General features: G+C 43.4%; 1 protein-coding gene across 6 annotated transcripts in view; it reads left to right on the plus strand.

Annotated features, from left to right (window-relative positions):
- The window catches only part of LOC141088999 (uncharacterized), a 422,573-nt gene that overhangs the window by 102,302 nt on the left and 295,211 nt on the right, over positions 1 to 25,060 (plus strand). For all 6 annotated transcript variants that reach the window (XM_073575283.1, XM_073575281.1, XM_073575285.1 and 3 more), the window contains one exon: positions 19,403 to 19,532. In XM_073575283.1, coding sequence (XP_073431384.1) covers positions 19,403 to 19,532 — 130 coding nt within the window. The remainder of the gene's footprint in view (positions 1 to 19,402; positions 19,533 to 25,060) is intronic.

Raw genomic sequence — 25,060 nt, forward strand, 5'->3', positions numbered from 1 at the left:
CCACGCGCCTGTCGGCGCTCGAATTTTGGCTCATCTTTCATCTTTTTTAAGAAATCTCAATATGGAAGAGGCCAGGAGCCATTTGGTGAGCTGCATTTCTTGCTACATGTTCACAGACTTACCAGTGGAAAAGCCAAACTTCACATGCCACAAATGCAAGCTTGTGTCCCTGTTGGAGGAAAAGTTGCAAAATCTCGAAGAGAGGTTAGCTACGTTGAAGATCATTAAGGAAGGCAAAGAGTTCTCAGACAGAGCAGAATTATCTCTTCATGTTACAGAAAGAGAAGAAATTCGAAGTGCACCTGAAGAAACAGAGGAATGGAGACATGTGACCCAGAGAAGCAGGAGGATCAGGAGGCAGTCAGCACCCATACTTCTCAGGAACCAGTACCAGGCTCTCACGCAGGAAAACCATGAAGAAATACATCAGGATAAGACTTTGCCCACAATCAGCAACCTTGTACGCCCCCAGAGTCCTACTGCATGGAGAAAGAAAAATGTTGTGAAGAAGAAACGGAGAGTGGTGATCATGGGGGATTCCCTGTTGAGAGGAACAGAGGCCGCTATCTGCAGACCGGATATAACTTCAAGAGAAATGTGCTGTCTTCCAGGTGCAAAAATTAAAGATGTGTCTGACAGGATATCAGGACTCTTCAGACCTACAGATGACTACCCATTCCTGCTACTACATGTGGGGACAAATGACACCGCAAGAAATGACCTGGAAACCATCTGCAGAGACTTTGAAGACTTAGGCAAGAAAGTGAAAGAACTGGGAGCGCAGGTGGTCTTCTCTTCCATCCTCCCAGTGGATGGCCATGGAACAAGGAGATGGAATAAGATTCTGCAGGTGAACAACTGGCTACGTCGATGGTGCCGTCAGCAACGATTTGGATTTATGGATCACGGAGTGAATTACCTTTACAATGGACTACTTGCAAGAGATGGGGTGCACCTTGCGAAGACTGGAAAGCATGTATTTGGAAGTCGCCTTGCTACACTTGTAAGAAGAGCTTTAAACTAGAACAACATGGGAAGGAAAGCAAAAGACCAGAAAAAGCCATACACCTGACAAATGCTATTGAGAACTCTGCTATTAGAAGTGGAAAGGAAGAACAAAGACAAAAGAATCTAATTAATAAAAATATTGGAGAAAGAGAAACCAATCACAAACTAAAATGTTTCTATACTAATGCACAAAGCATGAGCAACAAACAAGGAGAATTGGAACTACTAACACAGGAAAAGAAATATGATGTCATTGGAATCACTGAAACTTGGTGGACGATACACATGATTGGAATACAAGGCTAGAAGGATACAACTTATTTGCAAGAAACAGACTTGATAAACGAGGAGGAGGTGTCGCATTGTATGTTAGAAACGCGTATATCTGCACAGAGATTGAAGCTTCAGAGACCGGGTGTTCTGTGGAAACTGTTTGGGTAAGAATACAAGGACAGAACAATGGAAAGGACACCATTGTAGGCATTTACTACAGGCCGCCTGTGCAAGATGAAGATATGGATGAACTCTTTATGCATCAAATGGCCAAGTTCTCCAAAAAATATGACATAGTTGTCATGGGAGATTTCAACTATCCAGACATTTGTTGGGAATCTCTCAGGCAAAACTACCAGGTCAAGGAAATTCTTATCCTCTCTTGCTGACAACTTTATCTTCCAAAAGGTAGGGGAAAAAACAAGGGGAACTGCTACGTTGGATCTAATCCTTATAAACAGGGAGGAAATGGTTAAGAGGTAAAAGTGGCTGGGACCCTAGGAGGTAGCGACCATGCTATTTTAGAATTTTGGATAACTAGAGGAGGAAGACCTGTGAAGACTAGAGTTGAGCGATACCAGCCGATACTTGAAAATATCGGATCGGAATGGATCGGCCGATCTTAAAAAAAAAAAAAAAGTATCGGTATCGCCGATTCCGATACCAGAAGTCCCATTCAAGTCTATGGGACTTCCGGTATCGGAATAAGAAAAACCCTATTTTTGCCTTGTACAGCCTCTCTGGGGTCTGTACGGGCCTTTCGGGGGGCTGTGCCGGCCTGCCAGGGGGTCTGTGCAGGCTACATTGGTCTGTGCCGGCCTGCCGGGGGGCTGTGATGGCTCCGGTGGTCTGTGCCGGCCTGCCGGGGGGCTGTGCCGGCCTGCCAGTGGTCTGTGCAGGCTCCGGTGGTCTGTGCCGGCCTGCCGGGGGGCTGTGCCGGCCTGCCGGTGGTCTGTGCAGGCTTCGGGGGTCTGTGCAGGCATCGTCCGATGGGACTACAAGTCCCATTGGGCGATGCCTGCTACCATGACAGTGATTGACACATTAGCCAATGATGGGACAGTAGTAGTCCCATCATCCGGCTAAAGTGTTGAATGTAAAAAAAACTAAAAAAAATTACATGCTACATACATGCTACATACATACAACATGCATACTACATATATACTACATGTAACATGCATACTACATACATGCTACATACTACATGCCTGCTACATACATGCTCCATACTACATACATACTACATACATACTACATACATACTACATATATACTACATGCATGCAACATACATACTACATATATACTACATGCATGCAACATACATACTACATATATACTACATGCATGCAACATACATACAACATATATACTACATGCATGCAACATGCATACTACATATATACTACATGTAACATGCATACTACATACATGCTGCATACTACATGCATGCTACATACATGCTACATACTACATACATGCTACATACATACTACATATATACTACATGCATGCAACATACATACTACATATATACTACATGCATGCAACATACATACTACATATATACTACATGCATGCAACATACATACAACATATATACTACATGCATACAACATGCATACTACATATATACTACATGTAACATACATACTACATATATACTACATGCAACATGCATACTACATACATGCTACATACTACATGCATGCTACATACATGCTACATACTACATGCATGCTACATACATACTACATATATACTACATGCATGCAACATACATACAACATATATACTACATGCATGCAACATACATACTACATATATACTACATGCATGCAACATACATACTACATGTAACATACATACTACATACATGCTACATACTACATACATGCTACATACATACTACATACATAATACATATATACTACATGCATGCAACATACATACAACATATATACTACATGCATGCAACATGCATACTACATATATACTATATATACTACATGTAACATACATACTACATATATACTATAAATACTACATGTAACATACATACTACATATATACTACATGCTACATATATACTACATGCTACATACATGCAACATACACACTACATGCTACATACATGCAACATACATGCTACATACATACACACTACATGCTACATACATGCAACATACATACTACATACATGCTACATACATGCAACATACCACATGCATGCAACATGCATACTACATATATACTGCATATATACTACATGCATGCAACATACATATATACTACATACAATACATACATATAGACATACAGTACATATCACATAGAGTACATACTCACCGTCACTTGTCACTTTGATCCCCGAAGCCATTGGCACCTGAGGGATAAATATCAAAATAAAAAAACACCAATATACTTACCCCGATCCGCAGAAGTCCACGTGGGTCCCACGTCCATCTTGCGTGGAGAACAGCAGCATCAGCTGATGCTACCATTCTCTACCAGCTCCAGGAATACAATGACGGAAGGTAGGTATCCTTCCGCACTGTATTCCTCCACCACTTTAAAAAAAAAAAAGTCCCTAGTCTCACTTTATGCCATTGCTGCGTGGGAAATTCCCACGCAGCAATGGCATAAAGTGAGACTAGGGACTTTTTTTTTTTTTTTTTAAAGTGGTGGAGGAATACAGTGCGGAAGGATACCTACCTTCCGTCATTGTATTCCTGGAGCTGGTAGAGAATGGTAGCATCAGCTGATGCTGCTGTTCTCCACGCAAGATGGACGTGGGACCCTCGTGGACTTCTGCGGATAGGGGTAAGTATATTGGTTTTTTTTATTTTGATATTTATCCCTCAGGTGACAATGGCTTCGGGGATCAAAGTGACAAGTGACAAAGTGTTGCATGCATGTGGTATGTATGTAGTATGTATGTAGCATGTATGTAGTATGTATGTTGCATGTATGTAGCATGTAGTGTGTATTTATGTAGCATGTATGTAGTATATATGTAGCATGTAGTGTGTATGTTGCATGTATGTAGCATGTAGTATGCATGTTACATGTAGTATATATAGTATATATGTAGTATGCATGTTGCATGCATGTAGTATATATGTATTATGTATGTATGTAGCATGTATGTAGCATGTAGCATGTATGTAGTATGTAGCATGCATGTAGTATGCATGTTGCATGTAGTATATATGTAGTATGTATGTTATATGTAGTATGTATGTTACATGTAGTATATATGTAGTATGCATGTTGCATGCATGTAGTATATATGTAGTATGTATGTTGCATGCATGTAGTATATATGTAGTATGTATGTTGCATGCATGTAGTATATATGTATGTATGTAGCATGTATGTAGTATGTAGCATGTATGTAGCATGCATGTAGTATGTAGCATGTATGTAGTATGCATGTTGCATGTAGTATATATGTAGTATGTATGTTACATGTAGTATATATGTAGTATGCATGTTGCATGCATGTAGTATATATGTTGTATGTATGTTGCATGCATGTAGTATATATGTAGTATGTATGTTGCATGCATGTAGTATATATGTAGCATGTATGTAGCATGTATGTAGTATGCATGTTGCATGTACTATATATGTAGTATGTATGTTACATGTAGTATATATGTAGTAAGCGTGTTGCATGCATGTAGTATATATGTAGTATGTATGTTGCATGCATGTAGTATATATGTAGTATGTATGTTGCATGCATGTAGTATGTATGTAGCATGTATGTAGTATGTAGCATGTATGTAGCATGCATGTAGTATGTAGCATGTATGTAGTATGCATGTTGCATGTAGTATATATGTAGTATGCATGTTGTATGTATGTAGCATGTATGTAGCATGTAATTTTTTTTTATTTTTTTTTTTTACATTCAACACATTAGCCGGATGATGGGACTACTACTGTCCCATCATTGGCTAATGTGTCAATCACTGTCATGGTAGCAGGCATCGCCCGATGGGACTTGTAGTCCCATCGGACGATGCCTGCACAGACCCCCGGAGCCTGCAAAGACCACCGGCAGGCCGGCACAGCCCCCCGGCAGGCCGGCACAGACCACCGGAGCCTGCACAGACCACCGGCAGGCCGGCACAGCCCCCCGGCAGGCCGGCACAGACCACCGGAGCCTGCACAGACCACCGGCAGGCCGGTACAGACCCCCGGACAGTCGGCACAGCCCCCCCGAAGGCCCGAACTGACGGCGCATCATGATGCGCACAGACAGCACATCATGATGACGTCATTTCGGCAGCCAATCAGAGCCACTTTTGTGGCTCATTGCATTTTGGACTTCCGATTCCGGTATCCGATACGAAAAAAGTATCGGTACTCGGTATCGGAATTCCGATACGGCAAATATCGGCCGATACCCGATACTTGCGGTATCGGAAAGCTCAACACTAGTGAAGACTCAGACGTCAAGGTTAGATTTCAGAAAGGCAGATTTTAAGGGATTCAGAAAGAGAATTGGAGGGATCCAATGGCTGGATATCCTTAACCCCTTCATGACTTTTGACGCCACGTAGGCGTCATGAAAAGTCGTGCCAGAACGACCCATGACGCCTATGTGGCGTCATGACTTTAAAGCCCCCCTGTGGGTCGGGTGACCTAGGTCACTGAAAGGTCACCCAACCCGCAGATACAGGGGGCTTTGTTCTTCGCCACAGGGGGCGTGGCTTCGCCCCCACGTGGCTACGATCGCTCTGATTGGCTGTTTCACTTTTAACAGCCAATCAGAGCGATAGTAATATTTCATCAATGAAAATTGATGAAATATTACAATCCAGCCATGGCCGATGCTGCTGTAGCATCGGACATGGCTGGAGACACCGATTCCACCACCCCCCGGCGATCGCCCCCCCCGCAACTGAATGACAGCGGCGATCTGCCGCCGCTGTCATCATCTGCCCCCCTCCCATTCCCTCTGCTCCCCGCCAGATTCCGATAACCCCCTCACCCCCTCTCACCTCCCCCGGCACCTTCTAAGTCCCCCTGTCGCTCCCGGTGTCCGGCGGGTCCGGTTCATGGGCGCCGCCATCTTAGAAAATGGCGGGCGCATGCGCAGTGCGCCCGCCCGAATCTGCCGGCTGCAGATTCTATTCTTTCATTTTGATCACTCTCACAGTGATCAAAATGAAAGAAAAAGTAAATAAACCCCCCGATTATCACCCCCATAGGTAGGCACAACTAATAAAATAAAGAAAATATTTTTATTTTTCCATTAGGGTTAGGGTTGAAAAGAGGGTTAGGGTTAGGGTTGAAAAGAGGGTTAGGGTTAGGGTTAGGGTTGAAAAGAGGGTTAGGGTTAGGGTTGGAAAGAGGGTTAGGGTTGGAAAGAGGGTTAGGGTTGGAAAGAGGGTTAGGGTTAGGGTTGGAAAGAGGGTTAGGGTTGGAAAGAGGGTTAGGGTTGGAAAGAGGGTTAGGGTTAGGGTTGGAATTAGGGTTAGGGTTGGAATTAGGGTTAGAATTAGGGTTAGGGTTGGAATTAGGGTTAGGGTTGGAATTAGGGTTAGAATTAGGGTTAGGGTTGGAATTAGGGTTAGCGTTGGAATTAGGGTTAGGCTTGTGGTTAGGGGTGTGTTGGGGTTAGGGTTGGAGTTAGAATTGAGGGGTTTCCACTGTTTAGGCACATCAGGGGGTCGCCAAACGCGACATGGTGCAACCATTGATTCCAGCCAATTTTGCGTTCAAAAAGTCAAACGGTGCTCCCTCCCTTCCAAGCCCTGCCGTGTGCCCAAACAGTGGTTTACCCCAACATATGAGGTATCAGCGTACTCAGGAAAAATTGCACAACAACTTTTGGGGACTAATTTCTCGTATTACCCTTGGGAAAATCAAAAATTGGGGGCTAAAAAATTATTTTTGTGGAAAAAAATGATTTTTTCATTTTCAAGTCTCTGCATTATAAACTTCTGTGAAGCACTTGGGGGTTCAAAGTGCTCACAACACATCTTACATACGTTCCTTGGAAGGTCTAGTTTCCAAAACGGGGTCACTTGTGGGGGGTTTCCACTGTTTAGGCACATCAGGTGCTCTGCAAACGTAATGACGACCGCAGACTATTCCATCAAAGTCTGCATTTCAAAACGTCACTACTTCCATTCCGAGCCTTGACGTGTGCCCAAACAATGGTTTCCCCCCACATATGGGGTACCAGCGTACTCAGGACAAACTGGACAACAACTTTTGGGGTTCAATTTCTCCTGTTACCCTTGTGAAAATAAAAAATTGCGGGCTAAAAAATCATTTTTTGAGGAAAAAAAATATTTTTTATTTTCACGGTTCTGCGTTATAAACTTCTGTGAAGCACTTGGGGGTTCAAAGTGCTGCTCACCACACATCTAGATAAGTTCCTTGGTGGTCTAGTTTCCAAAATGGGGTCACTTGTGGGGGGTTTCCACTGTTTAGGCACATCAGAGGCTCTGCAAACGTAACATGATGCCCGCAGACCATTCGATCAAGTCGGTATTTCAAAACGTCACTACTTCCCTTCCGAGCCCCGACGTGTGTCCAAACAATGGTCCCTCCCCACATATCAGCGTACTCAGGACAAACTGGACAACAACTTTTGGGGTCCAATTTCTCCTGTTACCCTTGTGAAAATAAAAAATTGCGAGCTAAAAATTCATTTTTTGAGGAAAAAAAAAGATTTTTTATTTTCATGGCTCTGCGTTACAATCTTCTGTGAAGCACTTCGGGGTTCAAGGTGCTCACTACACATCTAGATAAGTTCCTTGGGGGGTCTAATTTCCAAAATGGGGTCACTTGTGGGGTGTTTCCACAGTTTAGGTACATCAAGGGCTCTGCAAATGAAACATGATGCCCGCAGACCATTCCATCAAAGTCTGCATACCAAAACGTCACTACTTCCCTTCCGAGCCCTGACGTGTGCCCATACAGTGGTCATCCCCCACATATGGGGTATCAGCGTACTCAGGTCAAACTGGACAACAACTTTTGGGGTCCAATTTCTCCTGTTACCCTTGTGAAAAAAAAATTGCGTGCTAAAATTCATTTTTTTTGAGGGAAAAAAAATGATTTTTTTATTTTCACGGCTCTGCATTATAAACTTCTGTGAAGCACTTGGGGGTTCAAGGTGCTCACCACACATCTAGATAAGTTCCTTGGGGGGTCTAGTTTCCAAAATGGGGTCACTTGTGGGGGGTTTCTACTGTTTAGGCACACAGGGGCTCAGCAAATGTAACATGACGCCCGCAGACCATTCCATCAAAGTCAGCATTTCAAAATGTCACTACTTCCCTGCTGAGCCCCAACGTGTGCCCAAACAGTGGTTCCCCCCCACATATGGGGTACCAGCGTACTCAGGACAAACTGGACAACAACTTTTGGGGTCCAATTTATCCTAGTACCCTTGTGAAAATAAAAAATTGCCAACTAAAAAATTTTTTTTAGGAAAAAAAAAAGATTTTTTATTTTCACTGCTCTGCATTATAAACTTCTGTGAATCACCTGGGGGTTCAAAGTGCTCACTATGCATCTAGATAAGTTCCTTAGGGGGTCTAGTTTCCAAAATGGGGTCATTTGTGGGGGAGCTCCAAAGTTTAGGCACACAGGGGTTCTCCAAACACGACATGGTGTCCGCTAATGATTGGAGCTAATTTTCATTTCAAAAAGTCAAATGGCGCTCATTCCCTTCTGCGCCCTGCCGTGCACCCAAACAGTGCCCCCCCCACATATGGGGTACCAGCATACTCAGGACAATCTGGACAACAACTTTTGTGGTCCAATTTCTCCTGTTACCCTTGTGAAAATAAAAAATAGCATGCTAAAAAATCATTTTTGAGGAAAAAAAATGATTTTTTTATTTTCACTGCTCTATGTTATAAACTTTTGTGAAGCACTTGGGGGTTCAAAGTGCTCACTACACATCTAGATAAGTTCCTTAAGGGGTCTAGTTTCCAAAATGGTGTCACTTGTGGGGGAGCTCCAATGTTTAGGCACACAGGGGCTCTCCAAACACGACATGGTGTCCGATAACGATTGGAGCTAATTTTCCATTCAAAAAGTCAAATGGCGCTCCTTCCCTTCCGGGCCCTGCCATGCACCCAAACAGTGGTTTATGACCACATATGAGGTATCGGTGTACTCAGGAGAAATTGCCCAACAAATTTTAGGATCCATTTTATCCTGTTGCCCATGTTAAAATGAAAAAACTGAGGCTAAAAGATAATTTTTGTGAAAAAAAGTACTTTTTTTTTTATGGATCAATTTGAGAAGCACCTGGGGGTTCAAAGTGATCACTATGCATCTAGATAAGTTCCTTGGGGGGTCTAGTTTCCAAAATGGGGTCACTTGTGGGGGAGCGCCAGTGTTTAGGCACACAGTGACTTTCCAAACGCGACATGGCAAGCGTTAAATATTCCAGCATATTTTACATTCAAAAAGTCAAATGGCGCTCCTTCCCTTCTGAGCCCTGCCGTGCGCCCAAACAGTGGTTTTTGACCACATATGAGGTATCGGTGTACTCAGGGGAAATTGCCCAACAAATTTTAGGATCCATTTTATCCTGTTGCCCATGTGAAAATGAAAAAATTGATGCTGAAAGAAAATTTTTGTTGGAAAAATTAAAATGTCCTTTTTTTCCTTCCATGTTGCTTTAGTTCCTGTGAAACACCTAAAGGGTTAATAATCTTCTTGAATGTAGTTTTGAGTAGCTTGAGGGGTGCAGTTTTTAGAATGGTGTCACTTTTGGGTATTTTCTGCCATATAGACCCCTCAAAGTGACTTCAAATGTGAGGTGGTCCCTAAAAAAAATGGTTTTGTAAATTTTGTTGTAAAAATGAGAAATCACTGGTCAACTTTTAACCCTTATAACTTCCTAACAAAAAAATATTTTGCTTCCAAAATTGTGCTGATGTAAAGTAGACATGTGGGAAATGTTATTTAGTAACTATTTTGTGTCACATAACTCTCTAGTTTAACAGAATAAAAATTCAAAATTTGAAAATTGCGAAATTTTCAAAATTTTCGCCAAATTTCTGATTTTTTCACAAATAAACGCAAAAATTATCGATCTAAATTTACCACTAACATGAAGCCCAATATGTCACGAAAAAACAATCTCAGAATCGCTAGGATGCGTTGAAGCGTTCCAGAGTTATTACCTCATAAAGGGACACTGGTCAGAATTGCAAAAAATGGCCAGGTCATTAAGGTCAAAATAGGCTGGGTCATGAAGGGGTTAAAGACAAAAATGTCCAGGAAGGATGGGAAATCTTGAAAAATGAAATTCTCAAAGCACAAATGTTAACAACTCCGAAGAGAGGGAAGAATAGGAAGCATTTAAGGAAACCTGGATGGATGAACACAGAACTTAAGCACATGCTAAAAAGGAAGAAAAAAATGTTTATAAAATGGAAAGAGGGAGGCATGTCTAAAGAAGAATATAATGCTGTCTGCAGAACCTGCAGGGCACAATTCAGATTATCTAAAGCTGACAATGAATTGAGGCTTGCAAGAGATGTCAAAAGCAATAATAAAGGATTTTGGGGATATGTCAAAAGTAAAAGAAAAGTCAAAGATGCTATAGGATTTTTAAAGGATGAAAATGATGAAATGGTAAGACAGGATGTTGAGAAGGCTGAACTTTTAAATTCCTATTTTGCATCTGCTTTCTCTCAGAAAGGAAATGTAACATCAACTGTTCTATTAAGGGAATAGAAGAATCCAGGATATCTATAAACAGAAAGATAGTGAGGAAACACTTAGCTAACCTAAATGAATTCAAGTCTCCAGGTCCAGATGAATTACACCCCAGAGTACTGAAGGAGATAGCAGAAGAAATTTTTGAACCCCTCTCCATAATCTTTGAAAATTCTTGGAGAACAGGAGAAGTCCCAGAAGACTGGAGAAGAGCAAATGTTGTTCCTATCTTCAAAAAGGGGTAGAAGGTGGACCCAGGCAACTATAGGCCGGTGAGTCTGACTTCTATACCAGGAAAGATCTTTGAACAAATTATTAAACAACATGTATGTCAGTACCTGGATAAGAATGAAGTGATTAAACAGAGTCAGCATGGGTTTGTAACTAATAAGTCATGTCAGACTAACTTAATTTCCATCTATGACGGAATCACTGATTGGGTGGATCAAGGAAATGCTGTAGATATAGTATATCTTGACTTCAGCAAAGCATTTGACAAAGTATCTCATACAATCCTTATTGAAAAAATGACTAAGTATGGAATGGACAAGGCAACTGTTCGGTGGATTCATAACTGGCTTAGTGATCGGACCCAAAGAGTGGTCGTAAATGGCTGCACATCCAGTTGGATGAATGTCTCAAGTGGGGTACCACAGGGCTCTGTCCTGGGCCCTGTATTGTTCAATATTTTTATCAACGATTTAGATGAAGGAATTGAGGGTAAATTGATTAAATTTGCTGATGACACAAAGCTAGGAGGGATAGCTAATACTAGAGAGAGAGAGGATTCAAAAAGATATAAATAAACTGGAGAAGTGGGCAGCAACTAACAGAATGGTTTTTAACAGGGAAAAATGCAAAGTACTACATCTGGGCAATAAAAATGAAAAAAGCATATACAGAATGGGAGGAATAGGGCTAAGCAACAGCACATGTGAAAAAGACTTGGGTATACTAATAGATCACAGACTGAATATGAGTCAACAGTGTGATGCAGCAGCAAAAAAAGGCAAATGCAATTCTAGGATGTATTAACAGAAGCATACAGTCTAGATCACATGAAGTCATTATTTCCCTCTACTCCTCTTTGGTCAGACCTCATCTGGAATATTGTGTCCAGTTTTGGGCACCACATTTTAAAAAAGACATCAACAAACTGGAGCAAGTTCAGAAAAGAGCGACCAGAATGGTGACCGGTCTGCAAACCCTGTCTTATGAGGAAAAGTTGCAGGATTTAGGAATGTTTAGTTTGCAAAAGAGAAGACTGAGAGGAGACTTAATAGCTGTCTACAAATATCTCAAGGGCTGTCACATTGTAGAAGGATCAACTTTATTCTCATTTGCACAAGGAAAAACTAGAAGCAATGGGATGAAACTGAATGGGAGGAGACACAGATTAGATATTAGAAAAAACTTTTGACAGTTAGAGTGATCAATGAGTGGAACAGGCTGCCACGAGAAGTGGTGAGTTCTCCTTCAATGGAAGTCTTCAAACAGAGGCTGGACAGACATCTGACTGGGATGATTTAGCGAATCCTGCTTTGAGCAGGGGGTTGGACCAGATGGCCCAGGAGGTCCCTTCCAACTCTACGATTCTATGTTTCTATGATTCTATGAGAACCTTAGCAATTGGGCAAAAGTTAATTGATTACATACTACTGAATGATCTTTGAATGCACAGATCTTATGGGCTTCAACTATTGCAACATTGTTAAGACAATTATGGACAGCTAAGGACATGACAGGTATGTATTAATGTACAGTGGTTACGGAAAGTATTCAGACCCCTTTAAATTTTTCACTCTTTGTTTCATTGCAGCCATTTGGTTAAATCAAAAAAGTTCATTTTTTTTCTCATTAATGTACACTCTGCACCCGATCTGGACTGAAAAAAAGCAAAAATGTAGAAATTTGTAGAAATGTGCAAATTTATTAAAAAAGAAAAAATGAAATATCACATTTTCATAAGTATTCAGACCCTTTTCGCAGACACTCATATTTAAGTCACATGCTGTCCATTTCCTTGTAATCCACCTTGAGATAGTTCTACTCATTCATGGGAGTCCAGCTGTGTTTAATTAAACTCATAGGACTTGATTTGTAAAGGCACATACCTGTCTATTAGAGATGAGCGACTTTTCCTTTTTTCAGGTTGAGTCGGGTTTCATGAAACCCGACTTTCTTAAAAGTCGGGTCGAACGAAATCAGCCGACTATAGGGAAAAGTCGGGGTCCGACTGAAACACGAAACCCAATGCAAGTCAATGGGGAAGCAAAGTCGGCAGGGAGTGGAGGACAGTAAACACACTACAGTGCCCATTTCAATGCCAACAACATCAATTCTTATTACTTAAGCTTGGCAACCTTAATTTTCTTTATAATAATAGTTACGCATTGAAAACTGGGGGTTATTTGGCTCAAGTTGTGGGGGGGGGTAGGGCTGGCGGCAGGTTTTCGTGTACCCTGGGCCAAAGAGTGTCAGTGCGCCCTTTTAACACATACCACAATTCATAATGCTCCAATACGGCACAGAAATATAGGTATAGTACAATGAAAAATACTTCACTGCTTACATGACATGAATGACTGTTAGCGTGGCTGGTCTGGAGCCCGAATCTCCAGGAGTGGACCCTCTGGGCCGTGGTACCGAGGGGCCCCGGGCGAGCTGCCAGGTGGAACGACCCCTATACAGGGACCGTTAGGAGCAGGACCAGGGGTTCGAGTACCACGGTAGCCGGTACCGAGAGGGGCGGCTCATGATGGACTGGAGTAGGAGTGTGGGACTGAAGTGTAGATAACAGGACAGAGCTGGAACACAGGAGTCAGGAGTGGAGTAAGACTGTAGACTGGAATGTGGAGGGATGGCTGGAGCAGGAACACAGGAGACAGGATTGGAACAGGAACACCTGAGGCAGGACTGGAGTAGGACGGAAGGACTGGAGCAGGATGAAACAGGAACACTGGAGGCAGGACTGGAGTAGGACGGAAGGACTGGAGCATGATGGAACAGGAACACCGGAGGCAGGACTGGAGTAGGACAGAAGGACTGGAGCAGGATGGAACAGGAACACCGGAGGCAGGACTGGAGTAGGACGGAAGGACTGGAGCAGGATGGAACAGGAACACCGGAGGCAGGACTGGAGTAGGACGGAAGGACTGGAGCCGGATGGCACAGGAACACCGGAGGCAGGACTGCAGAGTACAGCAGGGGACACGGGTAGCAGGAATGCGAGGCTGCTGCAGGTAGCACACGAGAACGGGGCTGTGAGACTGCAGAGAGCACACGAAGAAGCGAGGCCCAGTGTACTAGGAAACACAACGATCGGGTGCCTCCCTCAGGGGGAAGCGCCTTGATATGCCCCTGTCTGGTCTGCCATTGGTCAGGGGGTGCTTCCGCGTCAGGGCATAGCCGGAGCACAAGAAGCAGAAGGGAGGCGCGGCCGCGGCCTATGGTGCATGTGCAGTGCATGCAAAGACGCCGTCGGCAGCGTGCCTGTCAGAGGTGACCGCCGTGGCTGTCGGGCGGCGAGAGGCTGCGGCGTGGGAGTGTTGGCCGGGTGAGTATGCAGAGACGGCGTAGGAGTGGAGGCCGGGTGAGTATGTCGGAACGGCGTGACACTGATATCTATTTTAAATTCTACAATAGCTCAAAAAATGGACAGTATATTACTCCATACAATATTATGGCCACCATCTAGTGCGCCATACAGAATAATGAGCCCCATATATTTCTCCATACAGAATAATTGGTCCCATATAATGTTCCATACAGTATATGATGAGCTCCACATAATGCTACAGTATATGTTGGTCCCCATGGATGATGCTCCACTGTTTTATGGGCCCAAATAATTCTCCATCGAGTCCATATATAATGGGCCCCAATTGTAAGGCTCCAGTGTATAATGGGCCCCGTAAATCCTGCCCCAGTGTCTGATGTCCCCCATTTGGAATGCTCCAGTATATGCTGGTCCCCATGGATGATGCTCCAGTGTGTTATGTGCCCAATTTATGCTCCATATATAATGGGCCCCATTTCTAATGCTTCAGTGTATAAAGTGCCCCGTAAATGCTGCTCCAGTGTCTGATGTCCCCCATTTGGAATGCTCCAGTATATTTGGTCCTCATGGACCATGCTCCAGTGTGTTATGGGCCCAAATTATGCTCCATATATAATGGGCCCCATTTCTAATGATCCAGTGTATAATGGGCCCTGTAAAAGCTGCAGTGTCTGATGTCCCCAATTTGGAATGCTCCAGTATATGTTGGTCCCCATGGATGATGCTCCAGTGTGTTGTGGGCCCAAGTTATGCTCCATATATAATGGGCCCCATTTCTAATGTTCCAGTGAATAATGGGCCCCGTAAATGCTGCTCCAGTGTCTGATGTCCCCCATTTGGAATGCTCCAGTATATGATGGGCCAAATGGATGATGCTCCAGTGTATGATGGGCCCCATATATCATTCTCCAGTGTATACTGCTCCCTAAAAAATGCTCCCAACATTTAAAAAAAATTAAATACCTCTCCTTGCTGGGCACTGCTCTACTCTGGACTCCTCAGTATTGCCATTTTAAAGCTCTCTGCACTTGTACTGTTTCGGTAGAGGGCATACAGACGTGATATCATCGCGCTCTGTAACCTGAATGTCACTGTCAGGAAAGGCGGAAGACGTCACGGTGGTGGAGCAGGGAGAGGTAAGTATTGCAAGTGCTGTGGCCCTGAGCAAGCATGGGGGGCCCACTCGTGTGCGATGGCACTGGCACAGGGCCCCTCATAGTACGACGGTATGTCTGATGGGGAGTGGGCCCTCCCACCGGCAGAGACATTTTTGAGTACGATGAGGGGCCCTGTGCCACTGCCGTCACCCACGAGTAGGACCCCCCACCTGCTCAGGGAACCGGCACTTTCATCTGCACCTTCCTCTGTGTCACCGTGTAAGGAGGTATAGTGTGCGGGAAGGGGCACCTGAGTTTCATCAGTGTCACATTCTGGCTCTGTAGAGTGCGAGGGGAATGTAGAGTTGTGGGTCAATGTACCAGCCGAATCATCTAGCATGTTGGACTGGGGAATTCAGAATTTCATTTCATGACACAGGCATGGCCTGTGAATTGAGCTCCATGGAGTAATCTGAAGTGTGGGCTGCAGCATCCTTCACTTTTAGTGGGGGTGAAGGAGACAAGCCTGCACTGATGACTCAGTGCTTGCATTTTTTTAAACTTCAGAAGAGGAGGTGATAGAGCTGGAGGCTTTTTCGGCAATGTAAGGCAAAACCAGTTCCTGATGCTCCGGCTTTAAAAGCAGTTTACCTACTCCCAGAAAAGGGAGCCGTAAAGGCCTTCTTGTGCCAGATGATGACGCAGGCTCAACACCTCCTGCCTTAGCTGCTATTGTGCTTTCGCCAGAACCAGCAGAGGCACCACCACCACCACCATCAGTACCAGATGCACCCCCCGCCCACGTCCGCGGCCTCTTCCACCAGACTTCCTCATGTTTGGGAAAATGTACCAAAAATACCAGCAGAGAAATGGTACTGTATGAGTACTGCACAGCTGTGTAAGGTGTATGTAAGAAGTGAAATCTCCGTATATATCTTGTGAGTCACAGATGCTCACCCAGTATGCATTTCACCCTAATCCAACAAGCAGATATACGGTACTGTATCAGAGGTGTACAGCTGTATACGTTGCTGGTGAAACTGTCAATCTCCGTATATGTATTTATGGAGTGTCACACACACGCTGACTCTGTGTAGATGTGACCGTAATAAGAACACCAGATATCAGATACTGTTTGATAATTGGACAGCTCAATACGGTGTATAGAGAAATGGAAATGTCCGTATATGTATTTATGGAGTGTCACACACACACTCTGACTCTATGTAGATGTGACCGTAATAAGAACACTAGATATCAGATACTGTTTGATAATCGGACAGCTCTATACGGTGTATTGAGAAATGGAAATGTCCGTATATGTATTTATGGAGTGTCTCACACACACACGCTGACTCTGTGTAGATGTAACCATAATAAGAACACCAGATATCCGATACTATTTGAGAATCGGACACCTCTATATGGTGTATGTATGGAAAAATGTTAATCTCCGTGTATTTTTTTACGGAGTCACACACATATAGCATGTATTTGTCTGTGATACCAGCCGGTACACGGTAGTGTGTGAGGAGCATACACCTCTATACGGTGTGTGAAAAAATTTACGCTCAGTATCTACTGTGCAGAAAAAAAGGAATAAAAGGATTTTTGCTTTTAAAAAAGCAGTCTGCACAGCAGTGTGCAAACAGCAATGCAGCTATCAGGGAGCCTTATAAGGCAGCCTAATAACCAACAGAGCTGCTGTACACAGATATATCCTCCTCCTGTCACTGCACACTATACTGTTGTGTTGTACAGTGACATTCACTATCAGCAAAAGCTATTTTTTTGCTTTGCAGCAGCAACCTCGCCCTATGCTAAGATCGGCAGAAGTAAGATGGTGGTCGGCAGTCACGGACTTTTATAGGCACTGTGACGCCACACAAAGCCAGCCAATCACTTCAAGGCCCTTCTCTAACATGATGGGGGCCGCTGCCTATGTAATCGCATTGCCCACAGTGTGCGTCCTTGGTGATTGAATGAGAAAAGGCGCTGGAAGCATTGTGGGTAACGCGACTTTGGTGCTCAAGTTGGCGACCTCCTGGCCGACCCCCCGCTATGGTCGGGTTTCGATCTGCAAAACCCGACTTTAGCAAAAATTGGCTAATTCTGAATTTGGCCGACCCGTTTCACTCAACTCTACTGTCTATATAAGACCTCACAGCTCACAGTGCATGTCAGACCAAATGAGAATCATGAGGTCAAAGGAACTGGCCAGGGAGCTGAGAGACAGAATTGTGGCAAGGCACAGGTCTGGTCAAGGTTACAAAAGAGTTTCTGCAGTACTCAAGGTTCCTAAGAGCACAGTGGCCTCCATAATCCTTAAATGGAAGAAGTTTGGGACCACCGGAAGTCTTCCTAGACCTGGCCGTCCAGCCAAACAGAGCCTTGGTGAGAGAGGTAAAGAGAACCCCAAGATCACAGTGGCTGAACTCCACAGATGCAGTAGGTAGATGGGAGAAAGTTCCACAAAGTCAACTATCACTGCAGCCCTCCACCAGTCGGGCCTTTATGGCAGAGTGGCGCTACGGAAGCCTCTCCTCAGTGCAAGACATATAAAAGCCTGCATAGAGTTTGCTACAACACATGAAGGACTCCCAGACTATGAGAAATAAGATTCTCTGGTCTGATGAGACGAAGATAGAACCTTTTAGTAATAATTCTAAGCAGTATGTGTGGAGAAAACCAGGCACTGCTCATCACCTGCCCAATACAATCCCAACAGTGAAACATGGTGGTGGCAGCATCATGCTATGGGGGTGTTTTTCAGCTGCAGGGACAGGACAACTAGTTGCAATTGAAGGAAACATGAATGCGGCCAAGTACAGAGATATCCTGCGTGAAAACGTCTTCCATTGTGCTCTGGACCTCAGACTTGGCCGAAATTTCACCTTCCAACAAGACAATGACCCTAAGCATCCAGCTAAGATAACAAAGGAGTGGCTTCAGAACAAATCTGTGACCATTCTTGACTGGCCCAGTCAAACCCAATTGAGCATCTCTGGAGTGACCTGAAAATGGATGTCCACCATCCAACCTGATGGAACTGGAGAGGATCTGCATGGAATAATGGCAGAGGATTCCCAAAACCAATTGTGAAAAACGTGTTGCATCATTCCCAAGAAGACTCCTGGCTGTACTAACTCAAAAGGGTGCTTTCTACTCAATACTGAGCAAAGGGTCTGAATACTTATGACCTTTTGGTATTTCAGTTTTTCTTTCTTAATAACTTTGCAAAAATTTATGCATTTCTGTTTCTGTCAAGATGAGGTGCAGAGTGTACATTAATTAAAAAAAATGATTTATTTTAATTTACTAAATTGCTGCAATGAAACAAAGTGTAAAAAATTTAAAGGGGTCTGAATACTTTCCATACCCACTGTATTTATTTCTATTTCTAGATATGGTGTATGTCAACTCAATAGTGGATACAGAAAGTTTTTTGTTGTTGTCAGAAAACTCCTTCCCCCTTCTATCAGATGTGAACAACCATCTAACATCATAAACCAATATTATAAACATGTCTTCCTCACCTAGTAATCTTCTCTCAAGGGTAATTTTAACACATCGCATGCTCACTTCAATAACTTTAAAGTGAGGTGAAAAAACAGTTTATTAGAATTCTGCTGTGGATGTATGGGCATAACCAAGGCAAAACATTTAGAACATGTTCAGAACTTATTTTAAACTGTAAACAACATGTCATTGTGTCTTATATGCTTTATGTCTTCTGTGACACCCTCTTTAGCTCACAAGTGATGACGACATGATGGAATTTAAAATCCAAGAAGAACTTTGTGAAGAGATGGAATCATATGTAAAGATTTCCAGTACTTGTCAAGGTTTTCTAGACATGAAGGACACACTTGATGTAAAAGGTATTTACAATTAAATTACTATACAAAAGTGCTAAGTATTGGCAAATCATGGGTGTTCCAATTTTTATTCCAAAAGTATTCACTGGAGATAAGATCATGGTTTTGTACAGGGTCTCAAGTTCATCCACACCATACTCTTCAAACCAGGTATTATTGGGCCTTTTTTGGTAGACGATTTTTAAGCATCACATACTTCTGCACTTATGGGCCCTACTCATGAGTTTACAATGTCTACAATGTCTGCTTCGTGGCTAAGGTACTGTCACTCATAGACAATAATAGATCTTACAGTTGATCAGGGGATAAATAGTAGATCAAAAATGTTATGAGTAGAGTTGAGCGAATTTGTTCGGATTCGGTTCCGAATATGATCGGAATCGAACATTGTTTTTGCAATTTTTGTCAAACACAGCTGAACGTCATTAGAGTCAATGAGAGAAGAAATTTCTGAATATGTTCGGAACCGTTCATCAAACATTCATTCGGTACAAATGGGGTACTCATATTGCACTAATATGGCAAATTCAGATTCGGCAACTGAATCCAAACAAATTCGCTCGACTCTAGTTATGAGTTTGGTTTTGGCAAAGGTGTCATCTTTTGACAGTGACACATTTAAATTCGTATTACCCATGTTACTTCCAATGCTTGGTGTGAAATTGATTTTAATTTGTGAAATCTAATTTCCAAGAACACAGTTTGTCTCTGCCCTGCATTCTGTTTTTTTATGATGAGATGTCTGAGAAAGTACATGGCTGGTAATCGCACAACTCTCAAACACAAGGTAGACTAAACTGGACTAGACTAGAAAATAGTGATAAAGCTGATGACCTTTAACTAATGTCTAAAAGGAAAAAACGGCTTGAAATCAATTCAGAAAAAAAAGTTTATTAACCTTTTGAGGTCCAGGGAAGTTTTTGCTTTTGCTCTTTTGTTTTATCTCACTACTCTCCGAAGGAGCAATGACTTTTGTATTTTTCCATTGAAATATACATATGACGGTTTGTTTTTTATGGGACAAGTTGTGGTTTTGAATGATACCATTAATTTTATCACCTAGGGTACTGAAATGTGATTGTACAGGTCAATCTAATTATGATAAATTATGATTTTTTTTCTATATAAAAGGGATGTCCTTCTTCAGACAATATTCTGATGGGGTGGCAGTTTGTTAAAAAATAACAAACTGCGATATATTAATATTCCACTGTCCACTGGGGAATCTCTGCACCTGGTCCCAGGGTCTGGATATAAATTTTGTGTAATTACGATTCTTTGATTGTTTACTAACACATTTTTTAGGAAGGTGAGTTGAACAGAAAAAATGCAATTCTGGTATTTTAATTTTTTTTTTATCTTTACAGCTTTTACAGATTATGTTAATTAATTCCATATTTTAATAGAACTGACTTTTACTAATGGAGTAATATCAAATATGTCTTTTTTTAACATTTCCATTCTTTAATTTTAACAGGAGAATGGGGGCATGATTTAGATTTACATTTTTTTAAAACTCTTCTTTTAATTTTTTATATTATTTTTTAGTCCACTTAGGGAACTTGAACCTGTTAGCTAAAATGTTGATCTCCTATGGAGCTCAACCTCTAGAGTATCGAAATGACAGTGAAGGGGGTCATCAGCAAGCACCCAGCTGTCATAATAACTAGGGATGAGAGAACGTGCTCAGTGATACTCGGATATCACTTGAGTATCTGGGTGCTCGGATATGCTCAGCACTCGACAAACATTAGCTAGTGCTCGGATTTGAAGCTTGAATCCCCCCCATGTTTAGCACCAGTTACGCAGCCAATAAGCATGTGCGGGTTGCCTCAAAGTAACTGTAATGCCATAGTCATCTAGGCAGGGCTTAGGGCTTTCCAGTCAGTTTCTAAATACAGTGGGTAAAAAACTGTTTGGAACAATGTCGATATTGCAAGTTTTCCCACCTACAAAGAATGGAGAGGTCTGTAATCAAATCTACTGACTGAATCTAAAAAAAATACTGAAAATCACATTGTATAAATTTACACAATGAATTAGCATTTTATTGCATGAAATAAGTATTTGATATAATTAAAAACAGAATCTAATATTTGGTACAGAAACCTTAACTTGCAATTACAGATGTCAGATGTTTCTCTAGTTCTTGACCAAGTTTGTACACACTGCAGCAGGGATTTTGGCCCACTCCTCCATACAGATCTTCTCCAGATCTTTCAGATTTCGGGGCTATGGCTGGGTATCATAGAGATTCAGCTCCTTCCAAAGATTTTCTTTTGGGTTCCGGTCTGGAGACTTGTTACACAACTCCAACTGCTTTTTATGGAGACACTCATTAGTTGCCCTGGCTGTGTGTTTCGAGTCATTGTCATGCTGGAAGACCCAGCCATGACCCATCGTCAATGCTCTTACTACTCACGATACATGACCTCATCCACACTACCTTCATTACGGTGCAATCATCCTGTCCCCTTTGCTGAAAAGCACCCCCAAAGTATGATATTTTCCCCACCATGCTTCATGGTTGGGATTGTGTTCTTGGGGTTGTACTCATCTTTTTTCTTCCTCCAAACACGGCCAATGGAGTTGATACAAAAAAGGTTCTATTTTGGTCTCATCTGACCATATGACCTTCTCCCATGCTTCCTCTGGATCATCCAGATTGGTCATTGGAGAACTTTAAATGGGCCTAGACATGTGCTGGCTTGAGCATGTGGACCTTGCGTAGTGTGTTAATAATGGTAATGTTTATGGCTGTGGTCCCAGCTGTCTTCAGATCATAGACTAGATCCTCTCATGTAGTTCTGGGCTGATTCCTGACTTTTCTCAGAATCATTCTTACACTACGAGATGAGTTCTTGCAGCAGACTGAGGAAGATTGACAGTCATCTTTTTTTTCCTCCATTTTCTAATACAGTAATTGGACCAATAGTTGTCTTCTAACCAAGATGCTTGCTTATTGTTCTGTAGTCCATCCCCGCCTTGTGCAGGTCTAAAATTTTGTCCCTGGTGTTCTTAGACAGCTCTTTGGTGTTGGCCATGGTGGAGAGATTGGAATGTGATTGTGTGTGTGGTAATGATTGCAGAGTAGGAGGGCTTTTTAAAGAAAAACTAACAGGTCTGTGAGAGACAGAATTTTTGATGGTTGGTAGGTGATCAGAGACTTATTTCAAGCCCTAAAAAGCAATTTAATTACTGTATTTAAAAATCATACAATTTGATTTTCTGGTTTATATTTTTTGACTCTGTCTCTCACAGTTGATGTGTACCTTCGACAAAAATTACCAGCCTCTCCATTCTTTGTAGGTGGGAAAACGTGCACAAATCATCATTGTATAAAATACTTATTTTCCAGGTCACCACCTGACAGCACACTGGAAGATGCCCTTCTTATCCACAGTGGGACAAGAAACCACGAGAGCTTAAAAGGGCCCTCCCCCTACCACCCTTCAGTATTTTTCCTGTCCCACTGCGGATAGGAACGGCGAGAGAAGATCTGACCCTTGCACGCAGATGGTTAGGATCGGGGGGCCCAGCCTTTCCCTTCCTACCTCAAGAATTCTGCAGCTTACACCCAACAGAGGGTCCCTCACCACACCCAGTGTAGCGCTGCTCCTGGGAGATGGGGTCGCTTCCTCCTGTCGGGGGCTCTCGACCCCGGACGCCGCCGCTGATATCCCTGAGCCCGGGCCGCATCTATGGAGTCCACTGGTGCCACAAGCGGACCCCGGCATTGGATCACCGCAGGGCATCCGCTCGCAGTCGGACGCAACATATTGCTCCAGGCAGAGGAGAGGAGCGTGGCCACGTCACTTCCGGTTGCGTCATCATAGGTGGGGCGCGTCACTTCCGGTCACGTCATCACAGGGCGGTTTCCGGGTCGCAGCTGCCCGGCGTCACAGGCTGCAGCCTGTATAGGATCACCATCAGGAAGAGAGCGGCATCTTCTCCAGTAGAGCGGATCGGACAACGCGGACAGCAGGAACAGCCCACAGCAGTCCTCCCTATCCAAAGATGGAGGACTAGGCAAAGACTGAGACGGGGCCAGAGAGCCAGGGTCACGTGAGTAGCCTCAAAGAAGGTCATTGCAGGGCCCCAGTAAGGCAGATCCCCACAGAACATGTATCTTATATGTTCCAGGGGGGAACATCCACCTCAGAAAGAAAAGAGCTCAGGAGGAAAGATAAGAAGTGTCCGATTTGCTCTAAGAAGCTAAAGGACACGTGGCAGAAAGCCCTCTGTGATGCATGTACAAGACGCATAGTGGGGGAAGAACAAGCTACACTCATGACTAATATGAGAGCGATTATAAGGGAAGAGGTGCAGGCTTCGGTGTCAGGCCTTGTCGTTCCCCAGACCCCACAGGTGAACCCCTAGGTAACCAGAAGGAGGCAGAGGGAGTCGGACACCTCTTCTGAAGAGATCCTGTCCGAATCAGAGGCAGAAGAAGAAGAGATCAGAGAGCACCCAGAAAGGGGAAGGAAATATCACTTTTCGTCCGGGGATATGGACGAGCTATTGGGTGCAGTGTGGCAGACTATGCAGATCGAGCAGAGTCCATCAGATTCACGGCCAGAAGTCAGTCCCTGTCCAACGCAGCCAGAAGGGCCATCTGGCTTAAGAGTTGGTCTGGTGACATGCAGTCGAAGAATAAGTTGTGCTCAATCCCTTCTCGGGGGAAGAGTCTTCGGGCCCGTGCTCGATGATATTTTAGAAAAGGCTTCAGATGAGAAGGCGTTCCCTGAAGAGAAACGGAAAAGATATCAGCCCTTTCGTAGACCCCATTACAACCAGAGAACGGACTACAGAGGGAAGGGGAAATCGGGTCGATGGAGCTACCTCAAGGAGGGTGAGGGCAGAAGTAGGAATAGGGATACGATCTTCTCCAGCCCAGGGTCGAGCTCCCGAAGAAAATGACGCCACCAGAGTAGGGGGCGATTGCTCAAGTTCGGGAGGGAATAGCAGGAGGTTACCACCAGCCCCTGAGTACTACAGGTCATTTCTCAGGGGTACAGGATAGAATTCGACTTCCTCCCCCCCAAACAGATTTCTAGTGACCAGCTCTCGACTCAGTTCAGCTTCCCCTATGTGGTTGGATATCCAGGACGTCCTGGAGATAGCGGCAATCGTTCCAGTACCCGCCCGAGAAGAGGGGAGAGGACACTACTGAAGCCTCTTCTCGATAAAAAAAATCCGGGGAGTCCAGAACGATAATAAATCTCAAACCCCTAAACAAATGGGTAACATACAAACGTTTCAAGATGGAATCGGTAAGATCCACAATTCCCCTTCTTGGAAAAGCAGTATTAATGTGCACGCTAGATTTAAAGAGCGCGTATTACCATGTCCCCATCTACCCAGACCATCAAAAATATCTCAGATTTGCAGTCGAAAGGGATGGCAGGATATACCACTATCAGTTCTGTTGCCTCCCCTTTGGTCTAGCGTCATCCCCAAGAGTCTTCACAAAATTAATGGTGGAAGTAGTGGCCTACCTAAGAGGTCGGAACATCACGGTGGTTCCTTAC

This window comes from Dendrobates tinctorius, unplaced genomic scaffold (assembly GCF_039654945.1).
Source record: "Dendrobates tinctorius isolate UK_male_01 unplaced genomic scaffold, ASM3965494v1 ptg000043l, whole genome shotgun sequence".
Lineage (NCBI taxonomy): Eukaryota > Metazoa > Chordata > Amphibia > Anura > Dendrobatidae > Dendrobates > Dendrobates tinctorius.